Source organism: Conger conger, chromosome 4 (assembly GCF_963514075.1).
Source record: "Conger conger chromosome 4, fConCon1.1, whole genome shotgun sequence".
Lineage (NCBI taxonomy): Eukaryota > Metazoa > Chordata > Actinopteri > Anguilliformes > Congridae > Conger > Conger conger.
In genome coordinates, this window is record NC_083763.1 from 68,739,831 (window position 1) to 68,758,631 (window position 18,801).

At 48.5% G+C, this 18,801-nt stretch overlaps 1 protein-coding gene across 2 annotated transcripts in view; it reads right to left on the reverse strand.

The window, feature by feature from the left end:
- gpc5b (glypican 5b) overlaps positions 1-18,801 on the reverse strand; it is a 135,605-nt gene that overhangs the window by 24,963 nt on the left and 91,841 nt on the right. For both annotated transcript variants that reach the window (XM_061240432.1, XM_061240431.1), the window contains one exon: positions 12,027-12,156. In XM_061240432.1, the coding sequence (XP_061096416.1) occupies positions 12,027-12,156 (130 nt within the window). The remainder of the gene's footprint in view (positions 1-12,026; positions 12,157-18,801) is intronic.

Genomic DNA, 18,801 nt, shown 5'->3' on the forward strand with positions numbered 1-18,801 from the left:
CCTCTACGGTCCTGGAAAGCTATTCCACACATTCATTGAAAGGAGACTTGGAAGCAGCCTGGCAGTTGTACTGGGACTCTCCTCCTGCGGGGGGATTTTTAAAGACCCTCGATTGCTGCCGTCTCTCTTTATCACACACAGAATTTAGGAAGCCTCCCATCTCGCCCAGAGGCAGGCCAGGCGTCGAAAGGGATCCTTGCGTGCTGGCTCTCCTCAGGGCGGGACGTCAGCGTGTCGCGTGTTCTCTGGGACAGGCCCGCGTATCAGAGACCGCAGCGTCATACGCTGTGACAGGAGCTTATCTTCCCAGCAGTAGAGCCTTTCCATTACAGTCAGACTGCTGTTTCTCTGACCGCGGCTGAACACGGCTTCCTCCATTCCACTGACATCTTTCGGGTCACGGCTCACAGAAACACCAAAGAACACTGACCTGTCACATCGCATGACTGCACTGGAAACACCAAAAAATAAAAGTAAATCTCAACAAGTTTTATATTGAGACTTAAAATCTTTTTGTTGCTAAATAAGGCACAAAATATAGCTCATTCCAAGATCTTCCAGTGGGGGCAAGAAAATTTCTCTTTCAAAAAAAGCTTGTGTTTTCTACTTGAAAGAAAAAAGTAAGACCTTAAGTCTGATTACAAGACTAAACCGTTGTTAAGCCGATTGTATTTGCAGTGTTTGGCAGTGAAAACGCGGGGCTGATGTTGTTTGTTCCCCCTAAAAGGCGCTCTTATTGCTTACTGCTCTCAGCTCCAAACGTGAGTAGCAGAAGCAGGCTGAGGTGACAGAGACAGAGAGGCGCGCAGTGTGTTCACAGGGGAACAAAAGGTGTTCCGCAGCTGTGTGTTTTTGGCGGGAACGCCCGGCGGGATTAGACGGGATAACCGCTCCGCCCCGGCGAGGCCCTCGACACGGCACGCACCTGCAGCGGGGGGGGGAGAGGGGGGCGGAAGGTTCCGGCATGGACCGGCCAAAATCCCGCCGCGAGGCCTGCGTGTGAGCTCTGCACATTACCGCCAGACAGCCTTCATTTCCCTTCCCCTGCGTGTGGGATCGGCCGCTACCCCACCCCAAATTGCCCCCCCCCCCCCTCCCCCCAGGAGGTGGGTAACGAGGTGGACTGACCTGGGTCACACACGTAATTGTTTCGGATTCAAATACTTCCCTGGTGCGAGGGGAGCCATCCGAGAGGAGCAGAGGGCTGGTGTGTTTCATAGGTTCCAATACACCAGGCAGGCTCACGAAGGCGTAGGTAAGTGTTTTGAATCCAAAACAATCGCGTATGTGACCCAGGCCTGGAGGTGGAACACAAGGGGGAACAGGCAGTCGTGTCCTCAAACAGGGCTGAAATCAGGACACTTCAAACCTGGGCCTTTTTGGGCCTGGCAGATAAAGGCAACACGCATCTCAATATTTCAGTGGCGTTTCTTTTACTCTTTTACTGTCCGAATAACTAATCGAATCCAAACGGTCACATCAGTGTTCACCTCACGTCGCGGTCTCCTGCCGGTTGCAGATTTTCGGTAGAGGTCTGAACGTTCAATAAAGGGCCTTAAAGTGCTGTATTAGTGCAAACTGCTCTCACGATGGGGGATCGTCAAAGAGGCTTTGCTGCAGTACCATCGCCTTCGTTTGGGATCAGGTGCTTTGCTCCCGTGTGCGGGCAGTTAGAGAGGAAGAATAGGCCAGCTCTATTAGATTAGAGCTTTTATCCCAGGAAATATTAAATCTTCAGCTTTCCTGCTCGTAATACCGCCTGCGGTAGCCAAAAACCACAAACCGGTTACAACCCTAATTTAAATCCAAATCGCTATTTACACAATGTCCAGAGCCATTAAGGTGTACAAACTAGACTATTAGTGTAAAACATTGCCGCGGCCAAGCCAAGGAGAATTAGTCAGACAGTTAAGCATTTCACTTTAATGGACTGTGGTTTCCGGTGATGAAGACAAGCTGTGAGCGTGTATTAATGGGTGCTGTGGTACAGGGCTGAGACCCTCTCCATGTCCTTAACACCGCGCAGGACGACAGAACCCCAACACTGCACAATGGACAGTAATGATGCGCAGGTTAGATCTGACATCACATGAACTCCAGCTGTCCGAATGGACTCGAGAACCTTATCTTCTGCTCGGTCTGACTGCTTATTTTCCTCATGCTGTTACTCAGAAGGGTATCTTTGTGAATACACTCATAATATAAACTGACCTGTTTTCTCTTGGCTTACTTCACACTCTCAACCAGTAAACAACACAACTAGATGGAGAGAGTGAGACAGTTGTCTTTGTCCTACCATATTAGCTACTGCTAGCCACACCAGGGGGCCTGGTTCAAACGCACCCACTCAGCCGAGGGTATCTTCAGTGCCTTAACTTGCAACAGACAGAATATGAAGCCCATTATGTGGACCCCCCATTTCGTGCCAAACTTTGTGGTCTCCATGGCGATGGGGAGACAGACAGGCTCCTCCTCAGGTGCACTGCCATGTAGGGGCTGGCAGGCTGACAGAAGTATGCTTATTAACACCGTGCCAGGGGGCACAGGTGCTACTGACGATAAGAGAAACACCTGAGCGCTCCTCCCCCCAAAAATAAATACTACAACCTGCCCCCGTCGGTCCCCTTCTGCCCTGAAACCTGGCCACGGGAGACTTCCCATCACCCTGCAGTGATTGGAACTGACAGGCAACAGTGATGACCGTCAAAAAAGAGCTCAGACTCTTGGAAGTTTTTCTTCTATTTCTCTCTCTCTCTCTCCCTCTCACTCGCTCCCTCACCAACATAGACAGATGGACAGATGCCACAGAGGCAGCTGCTATCTGCTGTGGACCTTAATCTCAATGAGTATCAGTCACTCAGAAACAGTTAAGAGTGCATATGTGCGCACACTCGCACACAAACACGCATACACACACACACGCACACGCCGTGCGCTAGTTGCGTGTGTGTCCTTCTGTGGTCGCGCAGTGCCCGAGAGGCATTTCATGGTCCAGGCTTGAGACGAAAGAAGCGTTTGAAGAAACTGAAATGTCTGGGAAAGGTAATTAATGAGGTATGACTGTTTACCCTCCACATTTTTCACGGGCAACTGTTCTCTGTTTGTATTCCTCTTCTGTTTGTTTTTCCTTCACGAACAATAAAAGCCCCAGATGACAAAACACCTGACAAGCACAGCAACGGATGCGCTTCTCCTCCCAGCTGCAGACCCTCTGCTCACAGATTACAGCAGTGTATGCTGGGAATTCTCTGCCGATGGTGTTCCCGTTATTGAACAGTGGGTGCTGACTGTAGCCGTCCGGGCGCTGAGGTCCTGTTTATTAAATGGCGAAATCAATCCCGGGTCTCAGGTGATTGTGGAGGAGAGATAGAGGAGTTCCCACTCCCACCGCCCCCCCAAAACAGAGTCAGGAACTCAGGCCCACATTCCGTCCGTAACCCAATTACTTTGTAAAGCAAAGAAAACATTCCTGCGATATTGGAAAACACATTGTGAGAATGCCAAGGGGCTCCCAGGCTGCATTACACAGATCCCATCCCATCGGAGCATAAAAATTCCAGCTCGGAAAAAATCCGTATCCCATAATGACAGGCCAGCTTGATGCGAGCTTACGCGGACAGCGCCTTATGAAAAAGTTCCCCCGAAAACACACCCGTGCGGAATGCCGGAGGGAGGGGAGGAATAAAAGGCAGTCATTTCCAGCTGAGTAAACAGAAACGGAGAGAGAGCGAGAGTGAGAGGGGGAATGCTGAAAGATGCGTTTAGCTCGGGAGAGCGTGAGAGGGATGGCTTCCTGGTCCGGGGTCTGGCGGGGAGCGGGCCCTGCTGATGTGTAATATTTTGACGAGGGCGGGGTTAATTAACATCCGCACGGCCGACCCGCAGAGTAAATAATTGATGTTGCAAATGAAGGCGGGCGGAGATTAGCTGGCGGTTTTTGGCGCTGTGGCTCTTTCTGGCCGCCTGGCGCTCTGCTTATCTCTGCTGCCCATGCTGCAGGCATCAGGGAGCAGAGAGGTAGGGGGGTCTGTGGGGGGGGGGGGGTAGAGAAGGGAAGACGCCTCACGTGGATGTTGGGTCCAAACGCCACTGTCCCCTTCTAGTCCCACAGGTAGAACACAAGGCAAGGTAGAAGGAATACCAGCTTCCACAGATATGGGAGGATAAGAGCCCAATCTCCCAGAATCCTTTTCTGGCCCTGGCCCCAACTCAAAGTTTGGTTCCTGGCAGGGCATCTGTCGAGTTGTCTCAGCCCGTGAATCTGCGCAGTTTGTGTGTGTGTGTGTGTGTGTGTGTGTGTGTGTGTGAATGTATGTGTGTGTGTACAGATGGTGCAGTGGGTAGCACTGCCGCCTCATAGCAAGGAGGCGCTGGGTTTGAAGTTCTCCCCGTGTTCACGCGGGTTTCCTCCGGGTACTCCGGTTTCCTCCCACGGTCCAAAGACATGCAGGTTAGCCTGATTTGAGAGTCTAAAATGCCTGTGGGTATGAGTGTGTGAGTGAATGGTGTGTGTGCCCTGCGATGGACTGGTGACCTGTCCAGGGTGTATTCCTGCCTTTTGCTCAATGTATGCTGGGATAGGCTCCAGCCCCCCTGCGACCGTGTTCAGGATAAGTGGGTTAGGATAATGGCCCTTCACACAGTACTCCCAGCATAACGATGAAGCACTCCCTGAGTCTCTCAGCTACATCTATGTCTGCTCTTCATCTGTTGTTTAATCCGACCTGCTCAGTTGAAGTGAGTGCATTATTTAATGGAAACTAGCATCACACCCAAGACACACCAATCCAAGGAACAGGTAACTGGCAGAGATCTCTCTTTCTCTCTCTCTCCCTCCCTCTCTCCCTCCTACATGGACAGATGCCATAGAGACAGCTGCTCCTTCCAGCAGACCATAATCTCAAGGAGCATCAGTCACACGTGTGCGTGTGTATACTCACATACACACACATACACACACACACACACATTCTCACTCTCCTCCAGTGGGGACCCATTCCAGCTAGGAAACCTGTGATTATTTGCCATGATGCTAAACGTGACATACACACAGTCTCTCTGTGACACCAGATGACATCTGTTCAAATTGTCAGGAAAACAAACAGCAATTAACCCCCAAACCGCCTAGTGTCTCCTCCAATAACATTCCTTCTTTCAATATTTTCTGCAGAGTCTACAGTAATTCCACACATCCAACTGCAGGTTCATTCAGTGTTCAGGAGTGTGTGTGTGCGTGTGTGGGGGAGGGGGAGGGGTTGCCATACTGGCACATCGTATTTAAAACCATCAAATATTAACTGCAACTCTAATTAGGGTTAGAAATAGACTTACAGTTTTATCACAGACAGGCAGGATGTCTCTCACCTTACTGTACTTCACATGCCAATTACTGTGATTTACCTCATGAGCACAATTAGCGACCTGGCTGTTAATTACAGACCAATTACCGTGGGCGCGGTTAGCAAGTGGACTGAATCTGCATGGGCCACACAGAGAGTCCAGTGCATATGAGTACCACTGGAGCTCAGAACTAAACACACCATCGACGCTGAGACCAGCACCTGCTGAAGACTGTTCGCAAACATGACGAGGAGGAGAAAAGTGTTAAATGGAATATGCAAAATGCAATAATTCCAAAAGAATGAAGAATCATTCAAGGATTTTTTGTCAGGCAAAAAGGTTCTTTGTCTGGGAGCTTTTTCACCTACGATAGAGGGTTCCTCTATGGAGACAGGCCAAAGAACGCTTATTTCTGCGTGCGCACAGTAGGACAATGCTGAAAGGCTATTGCTTTGTGCCGCGTTTCAGCATCCACAGCTGCATGGAATGAGAGTGTCCAAATTGTGTGTCTGTGTGGTTAGAGATGACGTGGGATTATTGTGCCAATTCACAGCAGAGTCCTGCCTCGACCCAGCAGCCTGGCTGAAACCAGGGGGACCGGGGCGAGGGGGGGCATTACCGGCCTGCTGGCCCAGGCACGGCTGCCATCTTCTGAGAAAGACGACGTTTAATTCCACAAACTCAGCTGCAGCTCTCTCCTGTCCTGTGTAAAGAGGCTTTCAGGCTGAAGTGTGCGTTTTAGCGCCGGTGGTGTACGAAGACCAGGCTGAAGAGGGTGTTTGAGGGGCAGTGGTGTAGGAAACGGAGCGGTGCAGGTTCGTACGGGGCAGCCTTTCCAACGCCGGAGTGCTGTAATCAGCGTGGGCGGCGAGTGATTGGGCGGATTTACTCGCCTGTTACTCTCCCGGGGCGGTTTCTTTCAGGATTAGAGGACGGCGAAACGGAGGATCAGCGGTGATCAGCGGCGATCAGCGGCAATCAGCGGCGGAGCTGCAATTACTTCCTCAACATCAGCGGAGCACTGAAATCTGCTCCCCGAGACGTTTTCGCGGAAAGGACGTTTTCGCGGAAAGGATGTTTCAGCGGCCAGCGTGACTGGCAGGACTGGGACTCAAGCAGGGTGTATTTGTGAACCTGCCATTCAGACGCTCGCGTCCGGGTGCCTGGAGTTTACACATCATCCCGGGAAAACCCCGCCTGTCTCCCAGATTTCCGAAAGTAAGAAGAAAACGGGAAATCGACCCTACTCCGAATGGCGGTACATTTCACACGCGCCCACCGCGGTTCCGTTCACACGCGTCTCAGAAACAGCGCGGTTATTTCGTGTTTCTGCGCGGGTGCGCGGCGAGAACTCTGCCGTTACAGATTAGGCTGCCACTCAAACTCCTCCCGCGACTGCAGTCGTTTGTTACCGCAGCCCCGCTGCCGTTTCGTCTCCGCGTGAATTTACGAGGCGAGGTGACAGGGATGACTCCGCTCAGGCTCCGTGAGCGGGGCGCGTAGGCCCGCGCGGCTGAACCCGCCATCCGTCACCGGCTACGCGTAGCAGCTGTTGCCACGGCGCGCCTCTCCCTTGATTGACGCGTACGGTAAGACTCCCTCGCTCAAGCCGACCCGAAATGCGCGGAGCGACGCTTCTCCCGTCGTGCTTCTCTTTGTTGGCACACAGAACGGTGACAGGTGTCATTATGCTCACGCTGCAAATAAACACGCGCCGACAAGGTAGAGGAAGAGAGAGAGAGGCAGAGAGAGTTTGAGACGGAGAACGAGAGAACGAGTTCAGCCATTGAGGTGAAATTCAGACAGACAGGTGGATATGTACGGAGTCTATTTGCGGCAGTTTATTTCAGACCAACGATTTATTTCGGACTAATACTTGCTGAAGCTAGAAAATGTCCGCGTACGTAACCAGGATGCTAAATTATACGACAACACAAGCAGACAAATGGTGAAAGACCAGTCTAAAGCCAGTGTGTTCTGAGCCTGATCACACACTCCAATATGGAATATTCTGGAAAGATCCTGAACCTGGTCTCAGACAGACAGAAACTGTCCAGACCGTTAAAAATGTTTATACGCAACAGTTACACTTGGACGTGGTCTCTGTGCTGAAAGAACACAGCTGGCCCTGCTAAAGAGCTTTGCCCCTGCCGGGATTCAAACCCGTGGCCCAGAGATCACGAGTCCAGCGTGGCTGTGACTCAGTGCGGCTGCCTGAAGATCGTTAAACTAGGCCACGGTCACGAATGCACAGCTGCTGCCCAGAGGAGCCAGTCTGCTGAGCACAACAGCCTCATCCATGTCGGAACAGCTGGTCCACAGGTCACACAGGAAGGGCTCCTAACCCATGAAGAGTGGCTTTTTTGTGATGTTTTTTACCCACAATTCTTAATCAGTGTTCTAGAACTCCAGTTACCAGCAGTGATTGTGACATCAGCATTGGAATTCTCGGTTAAGAACAATCTGTAGCTGTGATCTTACGGCTTAGAAGGTTAAAACCAAGACCGTCCACAACTTCCTCCCCCGCTTAGCGGCAAAGGAACGATGACTCCGCTCCTGAAAGGCATGCTGGGTAACCTGCCTCTCACCCCAGCAGCTCTGCGCTGGGGTCAGGAATCTGCCCAAGGGCCCAGTTGAGCAAACCGGGTTGGGACACTGTCCTCCCACGCTCCCCGCCCCTCCCTCCCAAACACAGAGAAGCTCTCCCCCTCTCTCCATCTCCCCTCTCTATTTCACAACTCGCTCACTCCCGCATCGCCATGTTCGGTCTGCCGTTGCCGGGGGACCTGAAAAAAAAGAGCTAAATAAACCCCCCCCCCCCCCCCAACTGTATTACCCACCCACTGTATCACAGAACCCCACCCCCCACCCCCACCATTAACTGTAAGCTGCTCTTGGCAGCAAGACAGGACCGTTACTATGGAGCCATGAATTATGGGAAGAGACAGTCAGCCATGGATTCACTGCTGCTGGTCATGCCACTGAACCAGCCATTATACAGGCATCACTGGTGATTTCATTTGGGTCTAAAAACAGAACTTGAGAAAGTGATTTTTAAAAAATAAATCTTTTGATGAAAATGAGTACAGGGAAGAAAAAAGGTACCCGAATTGCCGATCTACCTGAAATGGCAAAGTTTCATTACCGCGTTCTGGTTAAAGACTCGGATGAAATTACAGTAGGAAAAAACAAGGAAAATGCTTTTTCACTTATGTGCTTATTTCATAAAGCTTTAAATTAATTTTAACCAGGTAAAAAATTGTCTTGGAAAGACCAAAGCCTCCCTTTTTTTAAATTGGGTAATTCAGAGAGTTGCCGTTCCAGGCAAATGTAATTTAACAGAAAGGGCAGACATTCTCCATTATTTCCCAGAATAGAAGTAGATTAAGTTGTGTCCATACAGGGGGTGTGTGTGTGTCCTATGTGTGTGCCAGCCCAGCATATTTAGTTGAAGGCTATATCCATAGAGACGGGTAGTAAGGCTTGCCCTTGGATGAGGCTTCCAGTGAAACCCATCTTCATTAAATCTGCTCCCACCGTCCAGCTTAAACCAGTCTGTGTACTGTTCATACTGCTGATTAATCCATACTAAAGAGCACACAAGTCTGTGTACTGTTCATACTGCTGATTAATCCATATTAAAGAGCACACAAGTCTGTGTACTGTTCATACTGCTGATTAATCCATACTAAAGAGCACACAGTCTGCATACTGTTCATACTGCTGATTAATCCATACTAAAGAGCACACAGTCTGCATACTGTTCATACTGCTGATTAATCCATACTAAAGAGCACACAGTCTGCATACTGTTCATACTGCTGATTAATCCATACTGAATAATACAGTTTGCACACTGTATATATTGCTCATTAATTCATATTGAAGCATACAGTAACATAAATGTGGTGTATAGGTTGCAGCGTGCTTGCCAAGCCTTATTATATAAAGCACCAAAGTCATAGTCATATAATATGTCATATTACAGTTATTGCTGAACATATATTAAGTGCAAGACACAAATAATAAGGAATATGCTTGTAATATTTGACAATGTGCCATGAAAAAAATATTCACAACCTTTATTAGCCTCATATTGGAAGACATCATTTTCACAATTTATTTGTCTTATTTTCATGTTGAAATATGTATTTTTCTGGAGGGATTGAGTCAGCTATGTTTCGACGCAAAGAATACTCGACATTTTCCCACAAAACACAATATATGATTCAATGAATATTCAATTCACCCGGAATTTATTCCTTTTCTGGCCCGGTTCCCTCTGGAATACACCGCACTCAGGAAAAAAAAAGAAAAATGCTATAAACAGCTGGGCCTATTAAACATAAATTACTGTGCGCCCAGCCAACGGGCGCGTCGAGCTGTTGTTGTCATATAAACGGCTCATTTGGAGAAGCAGGACTGACACTTTTATTGGATGTCTAATGTATTTCAGAACCAACGAGTAAGAAGGCCCAAAGGGCCTCCTCCGGAGGCCGATTCTGCACACAGTCAGGTGAGACAGAGCCGGAGGAACCGCATGCCACTGTAACCACACGCTAACCTTCCTACGCTGTAGCCACACACCACTGTAGCCACACACCACTGTAGCCACACACCACTGTAGCCACACACCGCTGTAGCCACACACCACTGTAGCCACACACCACTGTAGCCACACACCACTGAAGCCACACACCGCTGTAGCCACACACTGCTGAAGCCACATGCCCCTGAAGCCACACGCCCCTGTATACACAAACCACTGTAGCCACAAACCGCTGTAGCCACACACCGCTGTAGCCACAAACCGCTATAGCCACACAACACCGTAGACACACACTGCCGTAGACACACACCACTGAAGCCACACACTGCTGTAGCCACACACCACTGAAGCCACACACCGCTGTAGCCACACACCGCTGTAGCCACACACCACTGAAGCCACACACCGCTGTAGCTACACACCACTGTAGCCACACACCACTGTAGCTACACACTGCTGTAGCCACACACCACTGAAGCCACACACCACTGAAGCCACACACCGCTGTAGCCACACACCACTGTAGCTACACACTGCTGTAGCTACACACCACTGTAGCTACACACCGCTGTAGCCACACACCACTGTAGCCACACACCGCTGTAGCAAGACGTTTCGCGCCCCGCTCTCCCGCTCCTCGTCCCTCGGCCCTCTGGGAGATTCTGGGAGGCTGTGAGTGAAGCTCTATCTGCACCTCCCATCTGGAACGGTCTTAATGAAGGAGCGATCAGCGACAGGCCAGCCCCCCGATCAACTCAGAACGACGTCGCCTACGATGACACCACCACCCCAGGCTGATTCCTGATTCGCTAGTGTGATGAATGATACCGCGTACGAATGTTAGACACCATGAACGTGATTTATCGTCCGAGTTTCTACGACAACTGCTCGTGTCCCGCGGGGTCAGAGGTGAGGAGTGAGGCAGGGGATCATGGGCTTGTGACCTTATGACCCCCTCCCAACCCCAGGTCCCAAATGAAATTAAACACCTTGTTCTATTGTGCTGTCTCTACTGGGGAAACAAAACCACTGGAAGTCAGAGAGGATCATAACCAAACCAACCCTGGATGAGGCACACCTCCAGGAAAAACACGTACAGTAGATTAAAGATAATATATCTTCTTATATTTAATCCATACTAAAAACATTGATGTTTTGCCATCGTGTAGCCTTCATCAAAATTACTCAATTGCCAGCCACAAAAACAACACAGTGATTCTGGATGGAGAGAATTTCGGCTGCTCAAGACAAAATGATATGTGAGTAATTTCCTTGTGGGGTAAGAGAAAGTGCTGAAATGCTGGAAGTGAAACATACGGTCAAAGGCTCCATTTAATTAGAGTTTATTGTATGAATCGGCTGAATACTGAACCCACAATCTACATGCATGTGAGCTAGAAACCAAACACACAGCCACTAGACTAGTCTAGTGCACCTCTCCCGAACCAACATCTGCCTGAGACAGGTCATTTTGCCACAGTCATCACATTACATGCTGGTACCAGCTTAGCACGACACTGTTCATTTCAGGGTGGGCCCTGGGGTTGGTCTCTGACGCTACTACTGGGCTGCAACTTGGAACCAGCTTGTGATGCAGGATTAATCATAACTAAGCGAGACAATCACGCACAAGGGAGGGAGTCACATGAAGAGAAACATACTATCAGAACCTGAGCAGCACTCAGTGGGTAGGAAGAGGGGGCTGAGAATAGAGGAAGTGGGTGGAGGCGATAAAGAATAGGGTGGTCTATGAGGAAGATAAGGAAGAGAGGGATGTGGGTTTGTGGTGGAGGAAGGAGGGGTAGATAAGGCTTATGGCATGGGGGATTGAAGACCTCGTGGGGCTGATTTGTGGTTGTGTGTGGAAAGGGGCGCGGGGTTAGGCAGATGATAAGAGAGGGACGTTCCTCTACGGTGGGGAATGTGAGCAGTGTGGTGTAGGGTGCAGGATGGAGAGGTGCATTCTGGGAGTGTCAGAGAAGGCAGGGGGTAAAGGATAACGGAGATGGATGAAATACAGGGGTGCTTAGGGATGGAGACAGAGGACTGAGAGAGAGAAAGAGAGGGAGAGAGAGAGAGAGAGAGAGAGGATCGGGACTGAACAGGAGGATGAGGAGGGGAGGAGAGGAAGACTCACCCTCTGCTTCATCCCCGGAGCCCTGGCAACCGTCCTCGTCATCGCAGTCTGCGCTGCCCTCCGGCGTCCCACTTCCTGTCTCCAGCCACGCCCCCCTGTCCCTCTCCTGGGGGGTCTTTCCCTGCATCTCCTGCCACACAAACAGGAAGGCCTGGGTTAGGGGTCAAAGGTCACTCATAGGCTTTACAGGTCAGATTAGGACATTAACCATACCATTCTCAGTACACCCATCTCTTTATTTATTTTTTGAATGCAAAATGGTTTGTGCAAGCATAGGGCTCATATTCATCATATGTAGATTTGTCCATTGGATGCACAAAAACCTCAGTCACCACGTAGTCAAATGCCATGTGGTACATGGAACTGGATTGAAAGCTGGAACAAATAGCAAAAAAACAGAAATGGCAAAATAAAGAATTTTCTGTTTTTAAAGCACATTAAAAATCAAACACATCAGAGGGGAAAGACCGGTCAAATTTGATAAATAATGCGAAAAAAAATAATCTCACGCATTCCTCACTTATGAGCAATATTCCCATCTGTTTTGTTTTGAGTCGTGGAGATTTCTACAGAAACCAGGAGTGGCCATCTACTGGTTTCTGTAGAAATTGAAGTCATGGAGAGCCGCTGCCTATTTTCCCATCTCACTTTCAAGGGTTATCCTATCATCTTAAAGTTTAGGATTTATTACTTTCGTTAATAATTCTTAAAATATATTTTTTATATCTTTTTATCTGTTCTATTACTCTTTTATGCGGAAATGAAGATAACCGAATTGGCATCTGACCATGAGCGTCTCGGTGAAGAATTTAGGGTGATTCAAAGATCTCAGAATGAAAGCATAATTAAGTATTACTTGCAAGATTTTTTTTTTATTTTTATGATCAAATCCTTCATGTAGCTAATTGGATTGAACGTTGGTTTGTTCAGATTTCTTCTTCGCAAATTATGCTTCATGGCTATTTATAGACATCAAAGCACAGTCAAGCACCTCGGAGTAAGTCTTTCACAAACCACTTAATGTACTTTCTGTGAGTGTCAGACATATGTACATGTCACATGTACATGTGTCATATGTGTGTGCGCGTCATACGTAGATGCGTGTGGCTTATGGCCCTGCTTTAGCTCGTTCCATCAGTCCATTTTTCCTACATTTATAAAGACAAGCTGACGTCAATTGCTATGAAGTCAATTCTTCATAACCACACAAACACATCATAAAGTATTTAGTCCATAAAATTAATACAATTGTATTACTTGTGTATTACATTTTTTTTTGTATCCAGTTCCCGGAAAAAGGATTGGAGTTTAGATTTTACGTCATCGTGTACCAGTGGGCGTGTATGTCAATGAAATGCCTGTCCGTTTTCTGTTCCCCTCCAATCAATACCCTTTCCACACAGCAGCGCATCCTCATTTGACGTCCCTATCCTCGGCTTCCCGCCATTCAGAAAACGACCCGCTCCACTTGCGATATCGCGGGAGCCATTTCAGCTCGTCTTTAAAGGGCCTGCTTTCATGTAGCTGCTCGGCACCCCGAAAACCCGAACGGCAATAAGCCAGGAGTCTCTTCACACAAAAAATCCCGACTAATCCAGAGGATGAGAAGAGTGAAAGGTAATTAGAGAGACGGGTCGGACACTGTCTGAAGCGCGTTTCATTCCCCTCGCTGAACCCCGCGCCTTCTTTGTGAAAGTGTAGAAAAAGCGCCTCGCTGAGCCACTCCTGGCATTTTCAGACCGCTGGCCTAATTCACTGGAGTCTCTCTTCTGCTTTTAATTGCAGGCAGAGTCTTTGAGGAGCTTCCAGAAACGCCTCCGCCCGCATTACTGGGAGCGGCCTCGCCGGGAGCCCGACAAGACGTTTATAAATGTTTAATGGAGGCTCTGTGTCACCGGGTCAATCCCAGAGGTCACCCTGGAGACGGAAACGGAAAACTTTAGGAAGGGAGACGTGTGGTAAAACAGAAGCCGAGACTCGGTCCGGGGGAAAGGCGGTGGATCCTGAATAAAACAGCAGCAGGATGAGCACGGTGCTCTGGGGTAGAGCCGGCGCCGTGCTGGGCACACAGCAGTGCCTACTCTGGGGCTGGGGGAGTAACCGGCGGGCGGTACCACCTGCAGCCATACAAGATTTCTCCACTGGAACTTATGTTATGAAACGGTTTTGATCCTGGATGCGGATTGGCTGAGACCGGGGTTCTACAGTCACTGTATATCCGATACAGCAAGAGTAAGCAGTATCACACCACACACAACCATTACTTACAAATAATATTGACAAAGAAATAGTACCGCGGTAATAAATGAATGGTTTCTGTATTTTACAACCATCCGATGAAAGAAATACGGCGCTCAAGGCCACAGATACAGGGCCACAGATACAGGGGTCTTGCTGGACTGCCCTGTAGCCGTGGCTGTGCGCACCATCCAGCACTCCCTCGCATGCCAGTCACCTCTCCGCCAAAATGTGGGTTGAAATGTAATGTTTCTCTCCAGTTAATATTATGTTTTATCCCCACTTACAGTCTAAGTAAACCCACCTAGGAGAGCCACTTAAACGCTGGCTTTCGGTGGCATAATCTGTTCTGTGAAAATAACGAACGCGGCGGACAGGGCCGCGCGGAGGCCATTAGAACGACGAGGCTCTGCTGGTGGACTTGCTGCTTGAGTGGTTTGAAAGCTCCTATCAGTGCAGTCAATTAGGCCCGCTACGCTGACAAGTAGCTCGTTTAAAACCCCCCCACGTCCCCCCCCCCCCCCCCCCCCCCCCCGTACGGCGCCGTTGTCGGGCCCATTCCGGAATGCTTCAGCGGAACCGGTCGCAATTAACCACGGCGGAGCGGCGAGCTCCTCGTTTAGCTGGATTTGAGGAGGGGGAGAGGAGGTGTAGAAGAAGGGAGAGGAAGGGAGGGGGGTGGGCGGACGGACAGACTAGGAGCCCGGGTCACGGTGCGGGCCTTGGGCCACGATGAACCCTCTCTCCAATTCTGTCCTCATCTCTGCGATTTTAAGGCTACAAGCTGGGTACGCAGATGCCCTTCTCCTGCTTCAGCCTTCTCCTCCCCAGCCTGTTCGGGGCTGAGGTAAACAGTTTGTCCCTCTCTTACCCCGCCCGCAGACGCTTGCATTGCCCACGGGTTCTCCAGACTGGCTGATTGCACATGCATTTCCAGTCGCGCAATTTGCTCAAATTGCTATGTGTTAAGAGGGTTATTTGCATGTTATTGCCGGAAACCTGGGCCCGCTAAAGTGCTCGCGTAACACTGATGATGTTGCCGGGCTCAAATGCGTTTTTCCTTTTCATCCGAGGGTGAGAATTAGCCGTGCGTTTGATGCACAGTAACTCCCTTTGTGGGCTGTGCGAGCCGGTACCTTCTGAAAGTCTTGCTGATGACACAAAGTTTCCGGCTGGGGGATTCTGGGGGACGTGCCTGCGCCCGGAGGTCTCCGTTTCACCTTCCCGCGCGGGCGAGCGGACACGCAGCCCCCTGGGCTAACCACGTCCTCCTGCCAGGCAAATGTGATCTTTTCACAAGGAATTCTGGGACGCTTCGCCTCAGAGACTTCAAATTAATGAAGAGGTGAGCGAATGGGCTGCAGTTCATTCTGCATCGGCCCTCCCGTGTATCCGGTGGCCTGCCCCGCTGCAAAATCCAACTGGTGAGCAGCATGAAGATTGAGCTGGTCAACCTGGTCATAAGCTGGTCTAGCTGGGTATGGGCTGGGTCAACTAGCTAGAGCTGGTAGCTTGTTTCAGAACATAGCTTGAACTGGTCAAATCATATCCAGCCGGGAGCTGGTCTGAACTGGTCAACCAGCTAAATCATCTCAAGCTGGGAGCTGGTCTGAACTGGTCTAGCAACTACCAGCTGTTTCAAAAGCTAAAGCTTTTTTAGCTTAAGCTGTTTCTCTCAGCAGGGTGGTTAATTTAGCTACGGCGCTGAAAAGCGCCCTGTGCGATTGGGGAGCTGGGCCCGGTGAGTCAGGCCAGAAAGGAAACTATGAAAATGAAAACCATAAAGGCAGCTACATCATACTGGGACTTAGGTTGTTGAAGCTCCAAATGAAAAAAAAAAAAAGAGAGAGAGAGAAAAAGGAAACCAAAAAGCCCTTTCAAAATGGTTCCAGTAATGCCCATGGAGAAATGGTGTGTCGGTGCTGATGGAAAACATGGACGGGGACCAGATAGAGTAACAAAATTTAAAACGCAGCTCGTTATACCTTTGCGCCAGTTTCTCAGCAGCCAAACAAAGCTGAGAGGCAGAATCCCAGCTCTCTGAAGGCCTCTTTGCAGAAGAGATAGAGGACCGTCTCTCAGGAGGGACTTTACATGCATGTGGCCAATCCCAAGCCGCATAAGAAACTTCAAAAAATTTCCCACTGAGGACGCGGGAGCCCAGTTCAACACCAGTTTACAAACCACTTTCAGAGCGCTGGTATAATCCTGCTAAAGGAGATTACACTGCCGTAAAACAACAGACATTCACTGTTATACAGCACATATTGTGTTATAGTGTTACAGAACATTAAACTTAACTGTAGCCCACAAAACCCTAACCATAACACAGGTATGCGATTTCCCCTCAAGCGTAACAGTATACTCATGCGTAATGTACATAGACCTTTAACTGGGTCTATAAGAGCAATACTGATGTGTGTATGCAAATCACATTAGACATTACTTGTTAGCATCTTAGCAACCTCTGTATTCAGACACAATTAGCTGTCTGTATGTCTTTAAATATCAGGTTTACTGGTGCCATACTGGGATCCCATATACCCATTCTACCTATGATTTAGGCTTTCCTCTATGGTTCAAAATTTCACTGGGGAAGAATAATCCCCCCCAATTACAGTGTTGTGAAAACATAACCATGGTGTGCTTATTTCTCTATATTATCTGCAATCATGCATGCAGTGGGCACCATCCATAAAGACTTTTGGACTGAACCCACAAGAGACTGGTCACAAATCCAGTTGTTTCTTAATAGGATAGAGGTTATCAGTCATTAGAGTGGCATCTGAGAACACTTGTCTGAGATCCAAGCGTGCCGTCTCTAGGCACCAGAACATGTCTCCAACTCCCCAAATTCATTCAGTTTGCAAAAGAGAGGTAACGGCATATCCTCTGAAGACCTGGCAAATCATGTTTATCCCTTACAGAGGACAAAAGAGAAGCATCTTTGGCCATGATCTCAAGAACCATATTTTAGACAATAGTGAAACCTACACTATAATACGAAAAATGAAAGAGGTAATATTTTCACTGTCAGCCAAGTTTAACTCATTATTTTTCTGCTGAGTCTCAAGAGGATATGATATACACTTGTTACATAACAGACCCTTCCATTCACAGAGGTATACCAGCATGTTAACAAACACAATTATGTACAGTAGAAGTTGAAGATTTGCAACTGAAATGTGCAGATTTGCAATTTTCTTTTCAAAGAAAAAATATATTTTATCTCTAAAATATTTTCTGCATAATGTTAACTTTTTCCACTAATTTTATCTTCTGAATATCTTCCACATATCTTTGGTCAACTTTGGGAAGAAGAAGCACTGCATATCTGAATTGGGTATTTTGGCTCAGATACACCCATAATGTGCAGTATTTTGGGAAAACCACTTCAGACAGAGAGAGGGGGGCGAGAGAGAGAGAGAGAGAGAGGGGGGGGAAAGGGAGGGAGAGATAGAGAGAGAGGGAGAGAGAGAGAGAGAGAGAGAGAGAGAGGGAGAGAAAGGCAAAAAGCAAAAAAAAACAAAAAAAACACTAGATGGGGTCCTCTGTAAGGAGCATGATAAGCTTATTAAAGTTAAGGAACATAATTAAAATGGAAGTAATTAACCAGCCCATTTATTAAACATACCCTGACATTAATGAAAAGCAGATAAATATTGTTGCAGCAACAATGCTGAGATAACTGACAGGGCATTAGCGTGTTATTGAGGAAGCAGGAAGGACAGACTCATTTACATCGTCTCGCCTAATCATCTGCTGCTTACTTTAATTACAGGAGGTACAATAGCATGAACCGAGGCATTGTGGTCAAATAATAAATAAATACAAATAAACAGAAAATACATTCGATTTTCATTAACTGTAGAGTAGATGAAGACAGAGATATTCTCATGTATTTATTATAAGCATCTTTGAGCATTGGAAAATGCTATATAAAGAAAATGTATTATTATTAGTGCTAGTAGTATTAGCAGTATAAGCAGTGTTCAACACGCTCTTGGGTAGGATACACACTCACTGAGCACTTTATTCGAATCACCTGTCCGCCTACTTATTCATGCGATTATCTAATCAGCCAATCATGTGACAACAGTGCAATGCATACAATCATGTAGACACGGGTCAGGAGCTTCAGCTAATGTTCACATCAGCCATCAGGATGGGGAAAAAATGTGATCTAAGCGATTTCAACCGTGGCATGATTGTTGATGCCAGACAGGGTGGTTTGAGTATGAAACGCAGGGGATCTTCTCACAGAGGACAGTGGGAGTGAAGGGGAGTGTTTGGGTCAGCTGGCTCGGCGGAGGGGTGGGGAGGAGAAGGGGTGGGCTTGACAGGAGAACACGGAAACTGAGGGTGTAAAAATGACCAGCAGCTTCATTCTGCTCTCAGGCTGAAGGGAGGTCGTGTAGCCTGTCTAAAGCTCCACTGCCTTCCACCTTTCTCTCATCCCCCCGGCCGTTTGAATGAAGGGAGCAGAGAGGAGAGGAGGGGAGGGGAGGGGTGCTGTGTGTGCATTTCAGTGCATGCA